The 15,444-nt window shown below is 38.0% G+C and overlaps 2 protein-coding genes across 2 annotated transcripts; one reads left to right on the top strand and one right to left on the bottom strand.

The window, feature by feature from the left end:
* Nucleotides 1,682-8,377, top strand: LOC109830018 (zinc transporter 1-like). Its single transcript, XM_020397171.1, has 2 exons — nt 1,682-2,111; nt 8,305-8,377. Exons 1-2 carry the CDS (start codon nt 1,884-1,886, stop codon nt 8,311-8,313), a joined length of 237 nt encoding a protein of 78 aa, XP_020252760.1. The 5' UTR covers nt 1,682-1,883; the 3' UTR covers nt 8,314-8,377.
* LOC109830017 (zinc transporter 8-like) lies at nt 8,409-11,722 on the bottom strand. The gene is made up of 3 exons (XM_020397170.1): nt 11,114-11,722; nt 9,844-9,993; nt 8,409-9,193 (listed from the first exon to the last, which is right to left on the bottom strand). Exons 1-3 carry the CDS (start codon nt 11,708-11,710, stop codon nt 8,888-8,890), a joined length of 1,053 nt encoding a protein of 350 aa, XP_020252759.1. The 5' UTR covers nt 11,711-11,722; the 3' UTR covers nt 8,409-8,887.

The following is a 15,444-nucleotide window of genomic DNA, read 5'->3' as shown; positions in this document are numbered from 1 at the left end:
GGAGGGGTAGTGACAGGATCTAGGTCACCAGTGAATGGAGAAACTACGCGTTGTGATGTGGGGTTGCCACGGTGTGGGATATGATTTTATTGGCGGTTTGGGTGTGAATAAGGTCGCAATGAGGAAAAGGGGTCGAAGCCGGTGGAATGGTGATTGGAGGTCATGCATAGTGGTCACAAGATGGCAGAACCTACGGTCACAAGAGGAGGGGCAGTGACCGCATCTAGGCTGCCATCGAATGGAGAGAGTCTACGCATTATGATGTAGGGTTACTGACGATGGGTGTTACAACGGTGAGGGTTAGGATTTTGTTGGCTGTTTGGGTGAGAGTAAGATCGTAATGAGGGAAAGGAGTCGAAGCTGGTGGAATGGTGATCGGAGGTCATGCATGATGGTCACAAGATGTCAGAACCTGTAGTTGCAAGAGGAGGGGCAGTGACTGCATTTAGGCCGCCGGTGAATTGAGAGCGTCTACGCGTTATGATGTAGAATTGCTGATGTTGGGTGTAACAATGGCGAGGATTAGAATTTTGTTGGCGATTTGGGTGAGAGTAAGATCGTAATGAGGGAAAGGAGTCGAAGCTGGTGTTGAAACCGTTGAGGGGGGAAGCGTGAAGAAACCTCTCAATAGCACAGAGATCGAGGAAGAAGTTAAGAGGTCTTTCTAGGATAAAGGAGATGGCTGTGATACCATGATAAGTGTGAAAGAATGGTTGATATTTCATACATGCACGATGACCTGCATTTATACAAGATGAAGACTTAATATGGAAAAAGCGCCAATAGAAGTAGAAAATAAAGTAGAGAATACACTACCTAATATAAGATTATTTTTTACCTAAAAGAAAAGATAGGATATCAAGAGAATATATATTACTATCTTTAACACATTGAACATCTTTATATGTGAACTAATTCAATGATTGATGTCATTTGGGTTTATATTTATGCTACGGACTGGTATCTCGAGACAACCATATACACATATATGACATAACTTTAAAAAATAAATAAAAAATAAAACTAAATTTCACTTAGATTGGAGTGGGTTTTAATCTAAATATCCTTTGCATATTTTACTCTTGCATCTTGTCTATTTACATTAGATGAAGAAAGGGGAACCTGTTACGTTACTTATTAAAATTAAAAAGAGCATGCTATTAATCGTTAACATTATTTGCGGCAATCTTCATAATGTCGTCTTTTAGTGATCTAATCTCTCAATTGAGTTCTAATATAGACCCCTAAAGACAACTTTTGATAACAACCGCATGTGAATTAAAAATTCATTAGAATTAGCTTCAACACAAAATTCTTTACGTACCCAACAATTCTTATGGAGCACCAAAGGTGCGGGCCTAAAAATAAGGTAACCAACTAACTAACTACATAGTTATCTCCTATTTAATAAAGTAACCAACTAATTACTGAGTAATTATCTACTATCTAATATACAGCAAATATTACGTTATCAACAGACATCTTGATAACTCATGTGAATGAAAACCTCATTAGAATTAGCTTCAACACAAAATTCTAGGCCCTTTACCATCCTCTTCTTTTTCCTCCTCCTTTCTAAGTCTCTCGCCGACTGCGACTGCTCCTTCGCAACAAGCACGAGGCTCTCGTCCTCAAGATCACCGCAATCTTCTCCATCCTCATCGGCGGTTTCATTGGAGTCTGCATCCCGATCCTCGGGAAGTGGGTCCCAGCTATGCGTCCCGACCGCGACGTGTTTTTTGTGGTGAAGGCGTTTGCGGCGGGTGTTATATATATTGGCGACCGGATTCATCCACATCTTGCCTGATGCGTTCGAGAACTTGACGTCCCCTTGTCTGAGCGAGAAGCCGTGGGGGGAGTTTCCGTTTACGGGGTTTGTTGCGATGGTGGCGGCTATCGGGACGCTGATGGTGGATAGTTTGGCGACTGGGTATTTTAACAGGAGGCATTTTAAAGTTGATGATGGACAAAAGGGGAAGGGGGATGTTGATGTGCACGTGTATGAAGAGCATGTGCACGTGCACACTCACGCCGGGCATGGGCACGCTCATGGGAGTGTTGCTGGTGGTGGTGGATCGTCGGAGTTGATCCAGCATAGGGTTATTTCTCAGGTGAGCACATAAATACTCTATTTCTAATAGATTTTTTTTTTAAATTTCGTGGTAAGTTCATCAGAATGCTCTTGATGAATGCCTTTAACTTTGAGTTAATTGATAAAGCCTATTAATCTTTGGAATTTCTAATCAAGATTTCATTGGGTGTTTTATTTATTAGAAAGAACTTCTTCATTGTTTGGATTTTATCTATGAAGATTGTTCTCAATCTAGTAAAGGGTTGTGAAAAATTTCTCTATTAATTGTAGTAATTCTTTCAGTAGTTTTAATTAGATTTGATGGTTTCGGATTATTTTTTATGTAAACAAAAACTTGAAACCTTGAAAATCCTTCACTTTTGTATCATATTTACTCGTTTGCTCGAAGAGAAAATTATAGGAAGACTTAATTGCCGATATATGCTGCCATATGAATTAATTAAGTATGTGCACATAACGAAGACACACTGCAAGTGAATCAAGATGCTATGTACTATTCATTAGTCAACTTTCAAGTTTGTTGCTTGTAAATTAAAAAAATATATATTTCTGTATCTCGTACTGATTCAATTATGACCGCCATGATGTTAATATTCTTTTGTCCCCTTGTTGACTATTGAATGTAGTTAGAGCTTCCAATTTCAACTAACATTGATCTTACCAACTTTAGCCTTTCTTTTCGTTTTTCAAATAAAAGGTGTAGGATAATGAAATACACAAGATCAAGAACAAAGAAATACATCCAAAATATAATATATCCGTATATCACCAATAATTTGTGAAGAAAATTCCTATTTGAATCTTTTTCTAAGTGTTGACAGTTTGAAGAAAATTCATATTAATCGATTTAGCTATTTGTCTAAATCAGTAATTATCATGGTCTCAGTTATTATCATGGCTTAAACTTTCTGCTTGTTAACGTACCCTTTGTTTTAAGCATGTCAGGTTTGCATAATTAGTGATCAATAGATTTGGCATTTTTTCTGAGATATGTGCGGCTTCTTGAATTGGGTATTGTTGTTCTTTCTGTAATTATTGGAATATCATTGGGTGCATCGAAGAGCCCCACAACTATAAGACCTCTTGTCGCTGCTCTGACATTCCATCAGTTTTTTGAGGGTACAGGTCTTGGAGGATGCGTAGTGCAGGTATTGATTCATAGATAACTATAAAGATTATCTCAATATCGGAGCTGGTGCGTCGGACTCATGCACACCGTTCTGTCCAACAGGCTCTTTTGATTGAGGACTTTTTGCATTGGGTTCTTCCAAGAGGTTACTCGGGACATCATCTGCATCTACAAATGTGGTCTTGCTCTCTGAGTCATCTATCTTATGCATGTCCTTGTACATCACATTCTCGTTGAATATCACATCTTTGCTCCTGGTCACCTTCTTGTTTTCATTGTCCCAAATACGGTAGCCGAACTCATCTTCACCATACCCGATAAATGTGCGTTTTTTGGACTTGTGATCAAGCTTATTCCTGCCTTGATCACTAATATGTACATAGGCTACACAACCGAAAATTAACTTTGAGATATGAGAGGCTAACCTCCTTTCCGCACCATACCTCCTCTGGTATTTTGTGCTCCAATGGAACCGATGAATCTTGGTTGATCAAGTAAGCCGCTGTGTTGACTGCTTCTGCGCAGAACTGCTTCAGTAGACCTGACTTTATCCGAATGCTTCTGGCTCTCTCTGTCAATGTTCTGTTTATCCGCTCAGCTACACCATTGTGCTGAGGCGTGCTGGGCATGGTTCTCTCCATTCTGATCCTGTGCTCATAGCAGAACTTCTTGAATCTGGTATCTTCATACTCACCACCATTGTCTATTCTGAGTTTCTTTATTCTCAGACCGGACTCATTCTCGACCATGACTTTCCATCTCCTGAAAGCCTCAAATACTTCTGACTTATGCTTTAGGAAGTAGACCCATACTTTCTGAGAGTGATCATCGATAAAAGTCACAAAGTAGTGTTTTCCACCAATGGACGCGGTGGTGGTTGGTCGCCAAACATCTGAGTGAACGAGCTCTAGCTTCTCTTTTCTAGGGGTTCTGCCACTTGTCTGAAAGCTAACTCTCTTCTGTTTTCCAACTATGCATTCTTCACATATATCAATCTCTACTGATTGTAAACCTGGAAGTTTTCTCTTTGTGTGCATAATCTTTATCACATTTTCACTCATATGACCGAGTCTTTGGTGTCACAGCTTTGAAGTCTCATTGCCTACTACAACTGAGATTAAACAACGTGCACCTGCTGTCATATACAGGGTACCATTCTTCTTGCCTCGAGCAATTGTCATTGTGCCTTTTGAAATCCTCCAATCATCACAATAGAAAGTCGTAGTGTAGCCTTCACTAGCCAGCTGACTTACTAAGATTAAGATCCTTTTCAGGTCGGGAATATGCCTGACATCTTTCAGCTCCCATACCGACCCATTCAACTTAATCTTTACTACACATTTGCCAATAATGACACACAGTTGATCATCATCAAGGTATACATTTCTAAGGTTTCTAGGGATATACTTCTCGAGGAATTCTTTCTGAGAAGTAGCATGAAATGATGCTCCAGAGTCCAACACCCAAGACTCCTCCTTGCTCTCCAAAGAGCATATCAATGCATCATCTCCTCCTGAGGTGGAAGCAACATTTGCATCTGCCTTTGCGTCCCACTCCTTGTGTGCACTCTTGCACTGATTCTTATAGTGCTCGGTGTTCCCGTACTTCCAACACTGGATAGCCTTCAAGCTGTTGGAATTCCTGGATTTAGACCTCATGTCCTTTGATCAATTTCTTCTGGTTGAATTTCTACCTCTTGACTCTGTATGTAATACTAAAGAGGTTGTAACTTCACCCGACTCTCTCCGTCGGATCTCCTCACTGAGAACCAGATCACGAACGTTATCGAACTTCAACTTGTTGCTTCCCGACGAGTTACTCACCGCTGTGACTGTAGTATTCTAGCTTTCTGGTAGGGAAGACAAAAGGATCAACGCTCGTACTTCTTCATCAAACTCAATATCAACTAAACTCAATTGGGTCGTGACTGTATTGAGTTCATTGAGATGATGTGCTACCGATGCATCTTCCGTCATTCACAGATTGAATAACCGTCTCATCAAATGAACTTTATTTGAGGCTGATGGCTTCTCATACATATTTGAGAGTACTGCCATAAGACCTGCCGTGGTCATTTCCTTTGCAATGTTAAAAGCAACATTGCGGGTTAACGTCAAACGAATAACCCCGAGGGCCTTTCTATCTAGAAGATTCCAATCTTATTCCTTCATACCCTCCGGCTTCTTCCCTGAAAGAGGTTGATACAAATTTTTTTTGATACGGATAATCCTCTATATGCATTTTCCAGAATTCGAAATCTGTTCCATCAAACTTCTCAAGTCTCACTTTTCCTTCATCTGCGGCCATGGTTCCCACTTGAATCTGACTTCCTCTAGATCGTTTCACGCTCTGATACCAATTGTTAGGGAATATCCGGGGCTAAGCTAAACCCCTAAAATAGTAGAAACGCGGTATAGAGTAAAGTACACTAAGTTTAACGAGGTTCGACAACTGTCAACGTCCTCGGGAGCCACACACAGTAATTTCTTTATTAATCTCAAAGATATTACAAAACTTAGAGCAGATCTCAAACTGAGATCTCTCAATAAATGCAGATGATCACTGTAGCTACAGTGAAAATCCCCTTCATCTATTCTCTCTTTTCTTCCCCCTCAAAACTTCTCTTCAGTGTTGGGAAATAGAACCCTCTCTTTAATTCTCCCCTCAAAATTCACGAGCTCTGGAGAAAAAGAGGAATGAGCAGCAGATCAAAATCGTCGCCGCCGCTTGGGAGAGAAAATGAGAAGGAGCAGAAGCAAAAGGGGGCTAGGGTTCTGGGTCCCTTTTATAGGGGAACCCAAATGCCAAGCTGGCGATAGGCTGTCGCCAACCACGCCTGAGCTCGACCTCGCCTGCGAGCGAGTGCACTCGAGCTCGCCTGTGCGGTCCTTACCTGCGTCGACCTCGCCTGCAAGGAGCCGCTCGACCCCGCCTGATTTCGACCACGAGCTCCGACTGCATCTTGTCGTCGACTTCGCCTGACCTCGCTCGAGATCGCCTGCTTTTGGACCTCGCCCGCTCACGAGCTCTCCTGCATGTTTGGTCTACCAAACCAACAATATCATCAGTGTATAACGAGAACAACCCAACTGCTCTCATAGCCGAAGGCATTCTCAATGCAGCAGCCATGGGGATTTTGATTTATATGGCACTCGTCGATCTTCTTGCTGCAGACTTTATGAATCCTAAGGTTCAGGGTAAAGGAATTCTTCAAGCAGCCATTAACATGTCGCTTTTAGTAGGATAGGATTGATGTCTGCAGGGCCTGTTCTGAGTGTTTGCAAGCTGATCGACTACACAGGGTCCCCTAAAATTAGGGGCCCTAATTTTTTTAAAAAAAATATCTTCCCCTACCCCCTTCCCTGATTCCCTCCTCAAAATCTTCCCTTGTGCTTCCCCTTGCCTCTCTCTCTCTTCCTCTTAATCTCCTTTCTCTCGTTCTCACTCTCTCACATTCGTTCTCTCTCTCCCCTTCAAAAGAAACCCAAATCCCTAGGCTCCAGCTCTCTCTCCCTCCTCAAAATCCGCCTGTTTCCCTCTCCATCAGCCCCCATTCGCCGCTACAAAGACCAAGAGCAGTGAGATCGCAGTAATGGAGCTCAGCAGAGCATAGTCAACCGTCGGGGTCCGGACCCGAGCGCAAACCCTAGCTCTCCAGCGCCTTCAGAGCGACTCTTCGTCTTATCTCAGAAGTCGCCGCCTCGAGAAGCCCAAGGAATTGTGCAGGGAAAGCCCTAATAAATCCAAGTCAGCGGTGTCTAGCCCTAGCTCGAACGGGGAAGAGGTCGAAGCTTCGTTTGGGGAGAATTTTCTCGATTTTGATCAGACAAGGTGCGATTTTTCTCTCGTGATTTTAGGTCTTGGGAGGTTTCTGGAGATGGGTTTTCCTTAAGTCTTTTGATTTGTGGAGGAAATTTCGCTCCTCTTTAGACCATCTCCAACCCATTGCACCAAAATGGTGCAAATTTTGCATCAAAATGGTGCAAAAATCACATCAAACAGTAATACATCTCTAACCCATTACACTATTTTTTGCACCAAAAAAGAATATTCTCAGTATATTCTCACTTTATTCCATTTTATCTATTTTTATATTAATTGAGAGGTAAAAACAAATATTTAACATTTTTTTAAAAAAGTGACCAGTAATTGGGCGGATGAACAGTGCGACGCCATATTTGGTGCAGCACTGTTCATTTGCACCAAAATGGAGCAGAAAATGGGGCTGGATTGGAGAAGGAACAGTGCAACAAAAAGCACTGTTTGTACCAAAATGAGGCTGGGTTGGAGATGCCCTTAGAGCCGTAAAGTTTTAAAGTCGGTTCTTTGCGAATTTTTTGGAGCTCCATGCCCATTTGCTATTACTATGTTAGTGTGATTAACATTTTTTTTGGGTCTTGTTGAGATTTTGAAACATGACACTTTTTTGTCTGTAATTTGTGATAGTTTTTGGTTAATTTATGTTTTTTTGGAAGTTTTTGGAAATGGGTTTTTGTTGGTTTGATTATTTGTAGTAGAAATTTTGCTCCTTTTTGCCAGGTTATAGATTCTTCTGGCTTTTTATTTGTCTACAAGTTAGAAAATGTTGTTTTCTAAATATTATTTTGGTATTTCTGAGTTCTTTCTCTATTAATTTGTTTTTGAGGTTAAAAAAAATCTTTTCTTTCCTTCGCGTTTCAATTATTTTTTCTATTTCCATTGTTTTAGTTGTCCGAGCACTTCAAATTCATTTATAGGCGGTATCTTTTTATGGTATTATTATTATTTCTTGGATGCAGTAAAAAAAAGGCCATTTGCAGTTTTTTTCACTTCCGCCTTTCTATCAGTTGATTCTTCTGATAAATTGTACGGTTTGCACCGACCTTTGAACACTATCTTCATTGCAATATTGAAATCTTGCTCTATTTCAGTGGTGTGATTCTTGTAGGGCCTCCTTCTTTGATGCTCATTTATTTCTTTGCATCTAACAATATCTGAACTCAATGCTTATCTGCTATGTTAGTTCAATCTGAGGATTAATCAGTACTTCCGAATCTTTTGACTTCTTTCAATTTGATTTGATTGTAGTATACTTTTCGCACAGGGCCCCTAAAATCTCAGAACCAACCCTGGATGTCTCTGTTGGCTAAGTGAGCCTGATACATGTATTTCATAGGTATTTCATCCTATTTTTGGAGAATTTCATTCTTTTTTTTTAACATTTTGATGAAGGTTGTCTGTGTTTTCTAAATCTCCAGATTGAGTTTAAGTTCAGACATACCACAATTTAGATTGTTTGCGCTTTATTTGGCTTGACTGATCTTTGTGCTTTATGAATATTGGCACTGGGTTTTTGTAATTAGTAGTTTGATACTTGTTCTGAATTTCAATTGTTATGTTTACCTTTTACTACGATTGCAAAGCTTCAATGCTCACTAAAAAATTATTTCACTAATAGTTAACTCTTCATACTAAAATAAAAACAAGTATCAAACTACTAATTACAAAAACCCAGTCCCAATATTCATAAAGCACAAAGATCAGTCAAGCCAAATAAAGCGCAAACAATCTAAATTGTAGTATGTCTGAACTTAAACTCAAATCTTGAGATTTAGAAAACAGAGACAACCTTCATCAAAATGTTAAAAAAAGAATGAAATTCTCCAAAAATGGATGAAATACATGTATCAGGCCCACTTAGCCAACAGAGACATCAATCCTGCTCCTACTAAAAGCGACATGTTAACGGCTGCTTGAAGAATTCCTTTACCCTGAACCTTAGGATTCATAAAGTCTGCAGCAAGAAGATCGACGAGTGCCATATAAATCAATATCCCTGCGGCTGCTGCATTGAGAATGCCTTCGACTATGAGAGCAGTTGGGCTGTTCTCGTTATACACTGATGATATCCCTATGCCTATAGCGATTCCTACAGGCGTTGTGAGGGAGAAAAATAGAATCATTATAGCCATTGATCGAGCTTTGAATTTTGCCTGCAAAACGTAGGAAATAGTAGCATTTTCCTCAATTAGTATGCAAGTAGAATAGATAATACATTATTTAAAGGAATAATATCTCAATTAGTAAAACAGTAAATTTGTTTAAGGGAGTATTCTGCTTTTTCTAAAGTTCAAACCGAGGACTATATTAGGCATCCAAATCCCTGTTCATCTCTGCCTTACATTATGTTAAAACTATAAGTTTGTAAAGGGGACCTTCAAGCATAAGTTTAATTGAGAACAAGAAGGCCAGTCTACCTAAAGAATCAAGCATCCTTGACTAACATTTCGATGTAGTTTTCCGTGGTCATGCTTGCATCTTGATATTCCTCAGAAGTTTGAAACAAATTTGTTTCTCATGGAAAGCAATTTTTTTATTTCATTATTATTTTCTTTTTGGTGGTGGTGGTGGGTAGTCTTTAGAATATCAGTCTATGCTAGATTATGATAGAGAGAAAATACTTTACATCAAATGAAATCTTCAGATATAATAGTTTTTTCAATAATAAGTACATAATTCTGGGCTTCAAGTTTTGACTGGAACTACGAACCAGATGACTCGTAAACACAGGAAATGGAATAAGAAATCAGCTAGCAAATTCCAAATATTTTGATAATCTTTATAGTTATTTATGAATCAATACCTGCACTACGCATCCTCCAAGACCTGTACCCTCAAAAAACTGATGAAATGTCAGAGCAGCGACAAGAGGTCTTATAGTTGAGGGGCTCTCCGATGCACCCAATGATATTCCAATAATTACAGAATGAACAACAATTCCCAATTCAAGAACCTGCACATATTTCACAAAAAATTGCCAAATCTATTGATCACTAATTATGAAAACTTGACATGCTTAAAACAAAGGGTATGTTAACAAGCAGAAAGTTTAAGCCATGATAATAACTGAGACCATGATGCTTAAAACAAAGGGTATGTTAACAAGCAGAAAGTTTAAGCCATGATAATAACTGAGACCATGATAATGCACCCAATGACATTCTCACTTTTACAAGCAGAAAGTTTAAGCCATGATAATAACTGAGACCATGATAATGCACCCAATGACATTCTCACTTTTATGTCCTGTTGGAGTGTATCAAACTGTCAATACTTAGAAAAAGATTCAAATAGGAATTTTCTTCACAAATTATTGGTGGTATACGGATATATTGTATTTTGGATGTATTTCTTTGCTCTTGATCTTGTGTATTTCATTATCCTACACCTTTTATTTGAAAAACGAAAAGAAAGGCTACAGTTGGTAAGATCAAGGTTAGTTGAAATTGGAAGCTCTAACTACATGCAATAGTCAACAGGGGGACAAAAGAATTAACATCATGGCGGACATAATTGAATCAGTACGAGATACAAAAATCTTTTTTATTTTTTTACTTACAAGCAACAAACTTGAAAGTTGACTAATGAATAATACATAGCATCTTGATTCACTTGCAGTGTGTCTCCGTTATGTGCACATACTTAATTAATTCATACAGCAACATATATCTGCAATTAAGTCTTCCTATAATTTTCTCTTCGAGCAAACGAGTTAATATGATGCAAAAGTGAAGGATTTTCAATGTTTCAAGTTTTTGTTTACATAAAAAATAATCTGAAACCATCAAATCTAATTAAAACTACTGAAAGAACTACTATAATAGAGAAATTTTCCACAACCATTTTCTTGCTTGAGAACAATCTTCCCCCTTTCTTAATAGATAAAATCCAAACAATGAAGAAGTTCTTTCTAATAAATAAAACACCCCATGAAATCTTGATTAGAAATTCCAAAGATTAATAGGCTTTATCAATTAACGCAAAGTTAAAGGCATTCATCAAGAGCATTCTGATTAAATTACCACGAAGTTTAAAAAAAAAGGCAATTAGAAATAGAGTATTTATGTGCTCACCTGAGAAATAACCCTATGCCGGATCAACTCCGACGATCCACCACCAGCAGCAACACTCCCATGCGCGTGCCCGTGCCCGGCGTGAGTGTGCACGTGCACATGCTCCTCGTGCACGTGCACATTGTCCTCAACGTCCCCCTTCCCCTTTTGTCCATCATCAACTATAAAATGCCTCCTGTTAAAATACCCAGTCGCCAAACTATCCACCATCAGCGTCCCGATAGCGGCCACCATCGCAACAAACCCCGTAAACGGAAACTCCCCCCACGGCTTATCGCTCAGACACGGGGACGTCAAGTTCTTGAACGCATCAGGCAAGATGTGGATGAATCCGGTCGCCAATATAACACCCGCCGCAAACGCCTTCACCACAAAAAACACGTCGCGGTCAGGACGCATAGCTGGGACCCACTTCCCGAGGATCGGGATGCAGACTCCAATGAAACCGCCGATGAGGATGGAGAAGATTGCGGTGATCTTGAGGACGAGAGCCTCGTGCTTGTTGCGGTAAGAGGAGTCGTCAACGACAGAGCAGTCGCAGTCGGCGTGAGATTTAGAAAGGAGGAGGAAAAAGAAGAGGATGGTTAGGGTTTTCATCGTCGTTGGTTAAGAGAGAGAGAGAGAGAGAGAGAGAGAGAGAGAGAGAGAGGGGTTCTAGAGTTATTGGAGGGGAGAGGGGTTTATATAGTTAGGGAGGAGAGTATGATGACGACATGGTGATGAAAGCTATGGGTAAAAAATTTTGCGTTGAAGCTGATGCTAATGAAGTTTTCATTCACATGCGGTTGTCATCAAGTTGTCTTTAGGGGTCTGTATTAGAACTCAATTGAGAGGTTAGATCACTAAATGACGACATTATGGAGACACTGAAATTATGAAATAAAAGTCAAAGACAGCTGTGATTTTCAAAGATTGGCGCAAATAATGGTAACGATTAATAGCATGCTCTTTTTAATTTCGGTTTTTCTATAGAATACCCATGGGCACTCTATAAGAAAGAAAAGAGATAGAAAGAAATGAATGAAGAGGGGACCCCTAATTTGTATTGGGATTCCCTCCCCATTCATTTCTCTCTATCTCTCTCCTCTCTTATAGAGTGCCCATGGGCACTCTATAGAAAACCCGTTTTAATTTTAGTAAGTAACGTTACAGGTTCCCCTTTCTTCATTTAATGTAAATAGACAAGATGCAAGAGTAAAATATCTAAAGGATATTTAGACTAAAACCCACTCCAATCTTAGTGAGATTTAGTTTTTTTTTTTTTTAAGTTATGTCATATATGTGTATATGGTTGTCTCGAAATACCATTCCATGGCATAAATATAAACCCAAAGGACATCAATCATTGAATTAGTTCACATATAAAGAGGTTCAATGTGTTAAAAATAGTAATATATATTCTCTTGATATCTTATCTTTTCTTTTAGGTAAGAAATAATCTTATATTAGGTAGTGTATTCTCAACTTTATTTTCTACTTCTATTGGCGCTATTTCCATATTAAGTCTTCATCTTGTATAAATGCAGGTCATCATGCATGTATGAAATATCAAGCATTCTTTCACACTTATCATGGTATCAAAGCCATCTCCTTTATCCTAGAAAGACCTCTTAACTTTTTCCTCGATCTTCGTGCTGTTGTGGTGTTTCTTCACGCTTCCCCTAACGGTTTCGAAACCAGCTTCGACTCCTTTCCCTCATTACGATCTTACTCTCACCCAAATCGCCAACAAAATTCTAATCCTCAACATTGCTACACCCAACATCGGCAATTCTACATCATAACGCGTAGACTCTTTCCATTCACCGGCGACCTAAATGCAGTCACTGCCCCTAGGGCTGTCATCCGGGCCGGGCCGGCCCGAAAAACTGGGTCTGGGCTGAGCAAAACCAGAGCTCAGACCCGGGCCTGAGCGGGCCGGACTTCGGGTCGGCCCGGTTTTTTATTTTTTGTTTTTAAAATTTTTTTAATCTCTTTAAAATTTCAATTATACATAAAAAAATTACACAAAATTTTAATAAAAAACAATAATATTATTAATCACTTCAAATTACATATATTAAAAATACAAAATATTATAAAAATAAAAGATGATAAAATAACTTCTTTATTAATAATTAATAAATCCTTTACAAGTATAAATTTATTTCGTAATTCATCGCATCATAATAGATAAGTACATCTCAACTAGGTTGACATCTACTCACTCGTATTACTATTATTTGTAACTGTTTCTAAAATAATTCATTATAAATTTTTAGCTAAGAAATAAAAAATTACAATTTGATGAATATTGTTTAATCTTTATATTTATCTACTAGTCCCAACTCTTCAAATTTATCTTCAATTCTAGCCAACCGATCGATGTCTTGCGTTCTCTTCTCGTACCTCCACCAATCTTATAAGCACATCACTGCCTGTATAGTATACGGATCTAACGATATCTTATAGTTGTCAATCAAACATCCTGCTGTGCTAAAGGTAGATTCCGAAACTACTGTCGAAATCTGTATTACCATGGTGGAAAGTATAGGATATGAAACTGATCCATATACTCTCCATCATTGTAAAATATCTAAATTATTATTTTGATATTTAACTAAAGAAGCAGATAAATATTCATCTATTTTAGAAACCTCCAATGATGATCCAAGTCCAGATCTACCAGTTAGCTAAGCACCATAGCATACCTATCAAAACTTATACTTTTACCTCGACTTGAGCTCCAAGAAGCCGGAGTTGTAGACTGCTGTACAGTTACACCATGTTTAGCTGCATACTCATTATATAATGTTTGAAAATAATTTCTAATAGCATTATGATGAGAAGTAGCAGTAAGGGTGGATTCATTATCTAAGTTTATAACTTGATTACCATACAATGAATTTAACAAACTTCGAAGGCCAATATCTTTCAAACACGAATCAATAAGAATCCACAAACCAAAAATTATAGAAATAGACCTAAAATACTTATTAAATTTGCTTTTTATTTGAAAAATCATATCTACAAAAGTTCCATCCATACAATATTTACCAATTTTTTTTGAATATTTAAAATTTGTAAAGCAGCTAAATTGATGGTTGGATGATAACAGCCAGATAATAACATTGTAGCATCATAAAAAACTTGTAATATCTCTTTTAAATTACTTATAATTGTCCATTCATCTTTAGTTATTCCATAGGTGCTACCAGAGCTAGAACTAGAAGAATAATAGGTAATAAACTTATTTATAATTTTTTTATATTCTATCACTACACTTAACATTACATATGTGGAATTCCGCCTATGGTCAACATCTTTTGGAATTAGTCTATGCTTTACATTTTTTCTTTTACAGAATTATTTCCATCTTTTAATTCTTTGTTCAGAAGCATTATGCATATAAGTTATCGTCCTAATATTTTCTATCATGGGTTTAATTTTAGTAAATACACTTTGCACAATTAAATTTAAAATATGAAAGATATATCTAATATGAAAAAGATCACCATGACATAACAATGATAGAGATGTTTTGATAAAATCAACATCTACATTATTATTACTTGTATTATATCGTGAAAGAGAAAATATTCTTTCTAAAATTTCTAGTTTCATAAGTTCTTCAATTCTTAAATTTGTAACATTATTACCAGTATGTGACTCTTCAATTATAATAAAGGAAATAACTCTTTTAAACATTTGCTAATTTTCATCAATCCAGTGTGCTGTGATACATAAATAACCTATTTGTCCTCTAGATGTCCAAATATCAGAAGTTAAATAAAATTTATAGTTTAAACTTTGAAAATAAGAAATTGTTTTATTTATTCATCATGATAATGTTTTAAAAATATCACGTTGATAAGTTTCACGAGAAAAGTTTTAAATGTGGGGCAAAAACCATCTCTAAATAAATCTTTAAATTTATCATCTTCTACTAATTTAAAAGAAAGATTTTTAAGAATGATAAACTTGATGACGCATTTCCTAGTACGGGCTGCATCATAATTCTAACTACCGAGACTACCAGAAGATAAGGATTGAGAGATTGTAGATTGTCGGACATCACCTTAAGGCACCTGGCCTTTGTTGTGTTTATCTAAATGGCGTTTGAGGTAGTTGGTGCCACTCTTATGATGAGCTTGGAAAATCTTGCCGTACAACGCACACTTAGACTTTTGGGTGAGTATCCTACCGTGTTCATCCTTGGTAACGTCTATCTTCTCAAAAAAATTTCACACATCGGATCTCGGCCTTTTAGGAGCTCTTGGTGTAGAATCGTCACCACCGGAACTAGGATTAACATCGCAAGGATTAGTAGGATTAGCTGTAGTAGGAGGGCT

Source organism: Asparagus officinalis, chromosome 2 (genome assembly GCF_001876935.1).
Source record: "Asparagus officinalis chromosome 2, Aspof.V1, whole genome shotgun sequence".
In the NCBI taxonomy this organism is placed as follows: Eukaryota; Viridiplantae; Streptophyta; class Magnoliopsida; order Asparagales; family Asparagaceae; genus Asparagus; species Asparagus officinalis.
This window is presented reverse-complemented; position numbering and strand designations above follow the sequence as displayed.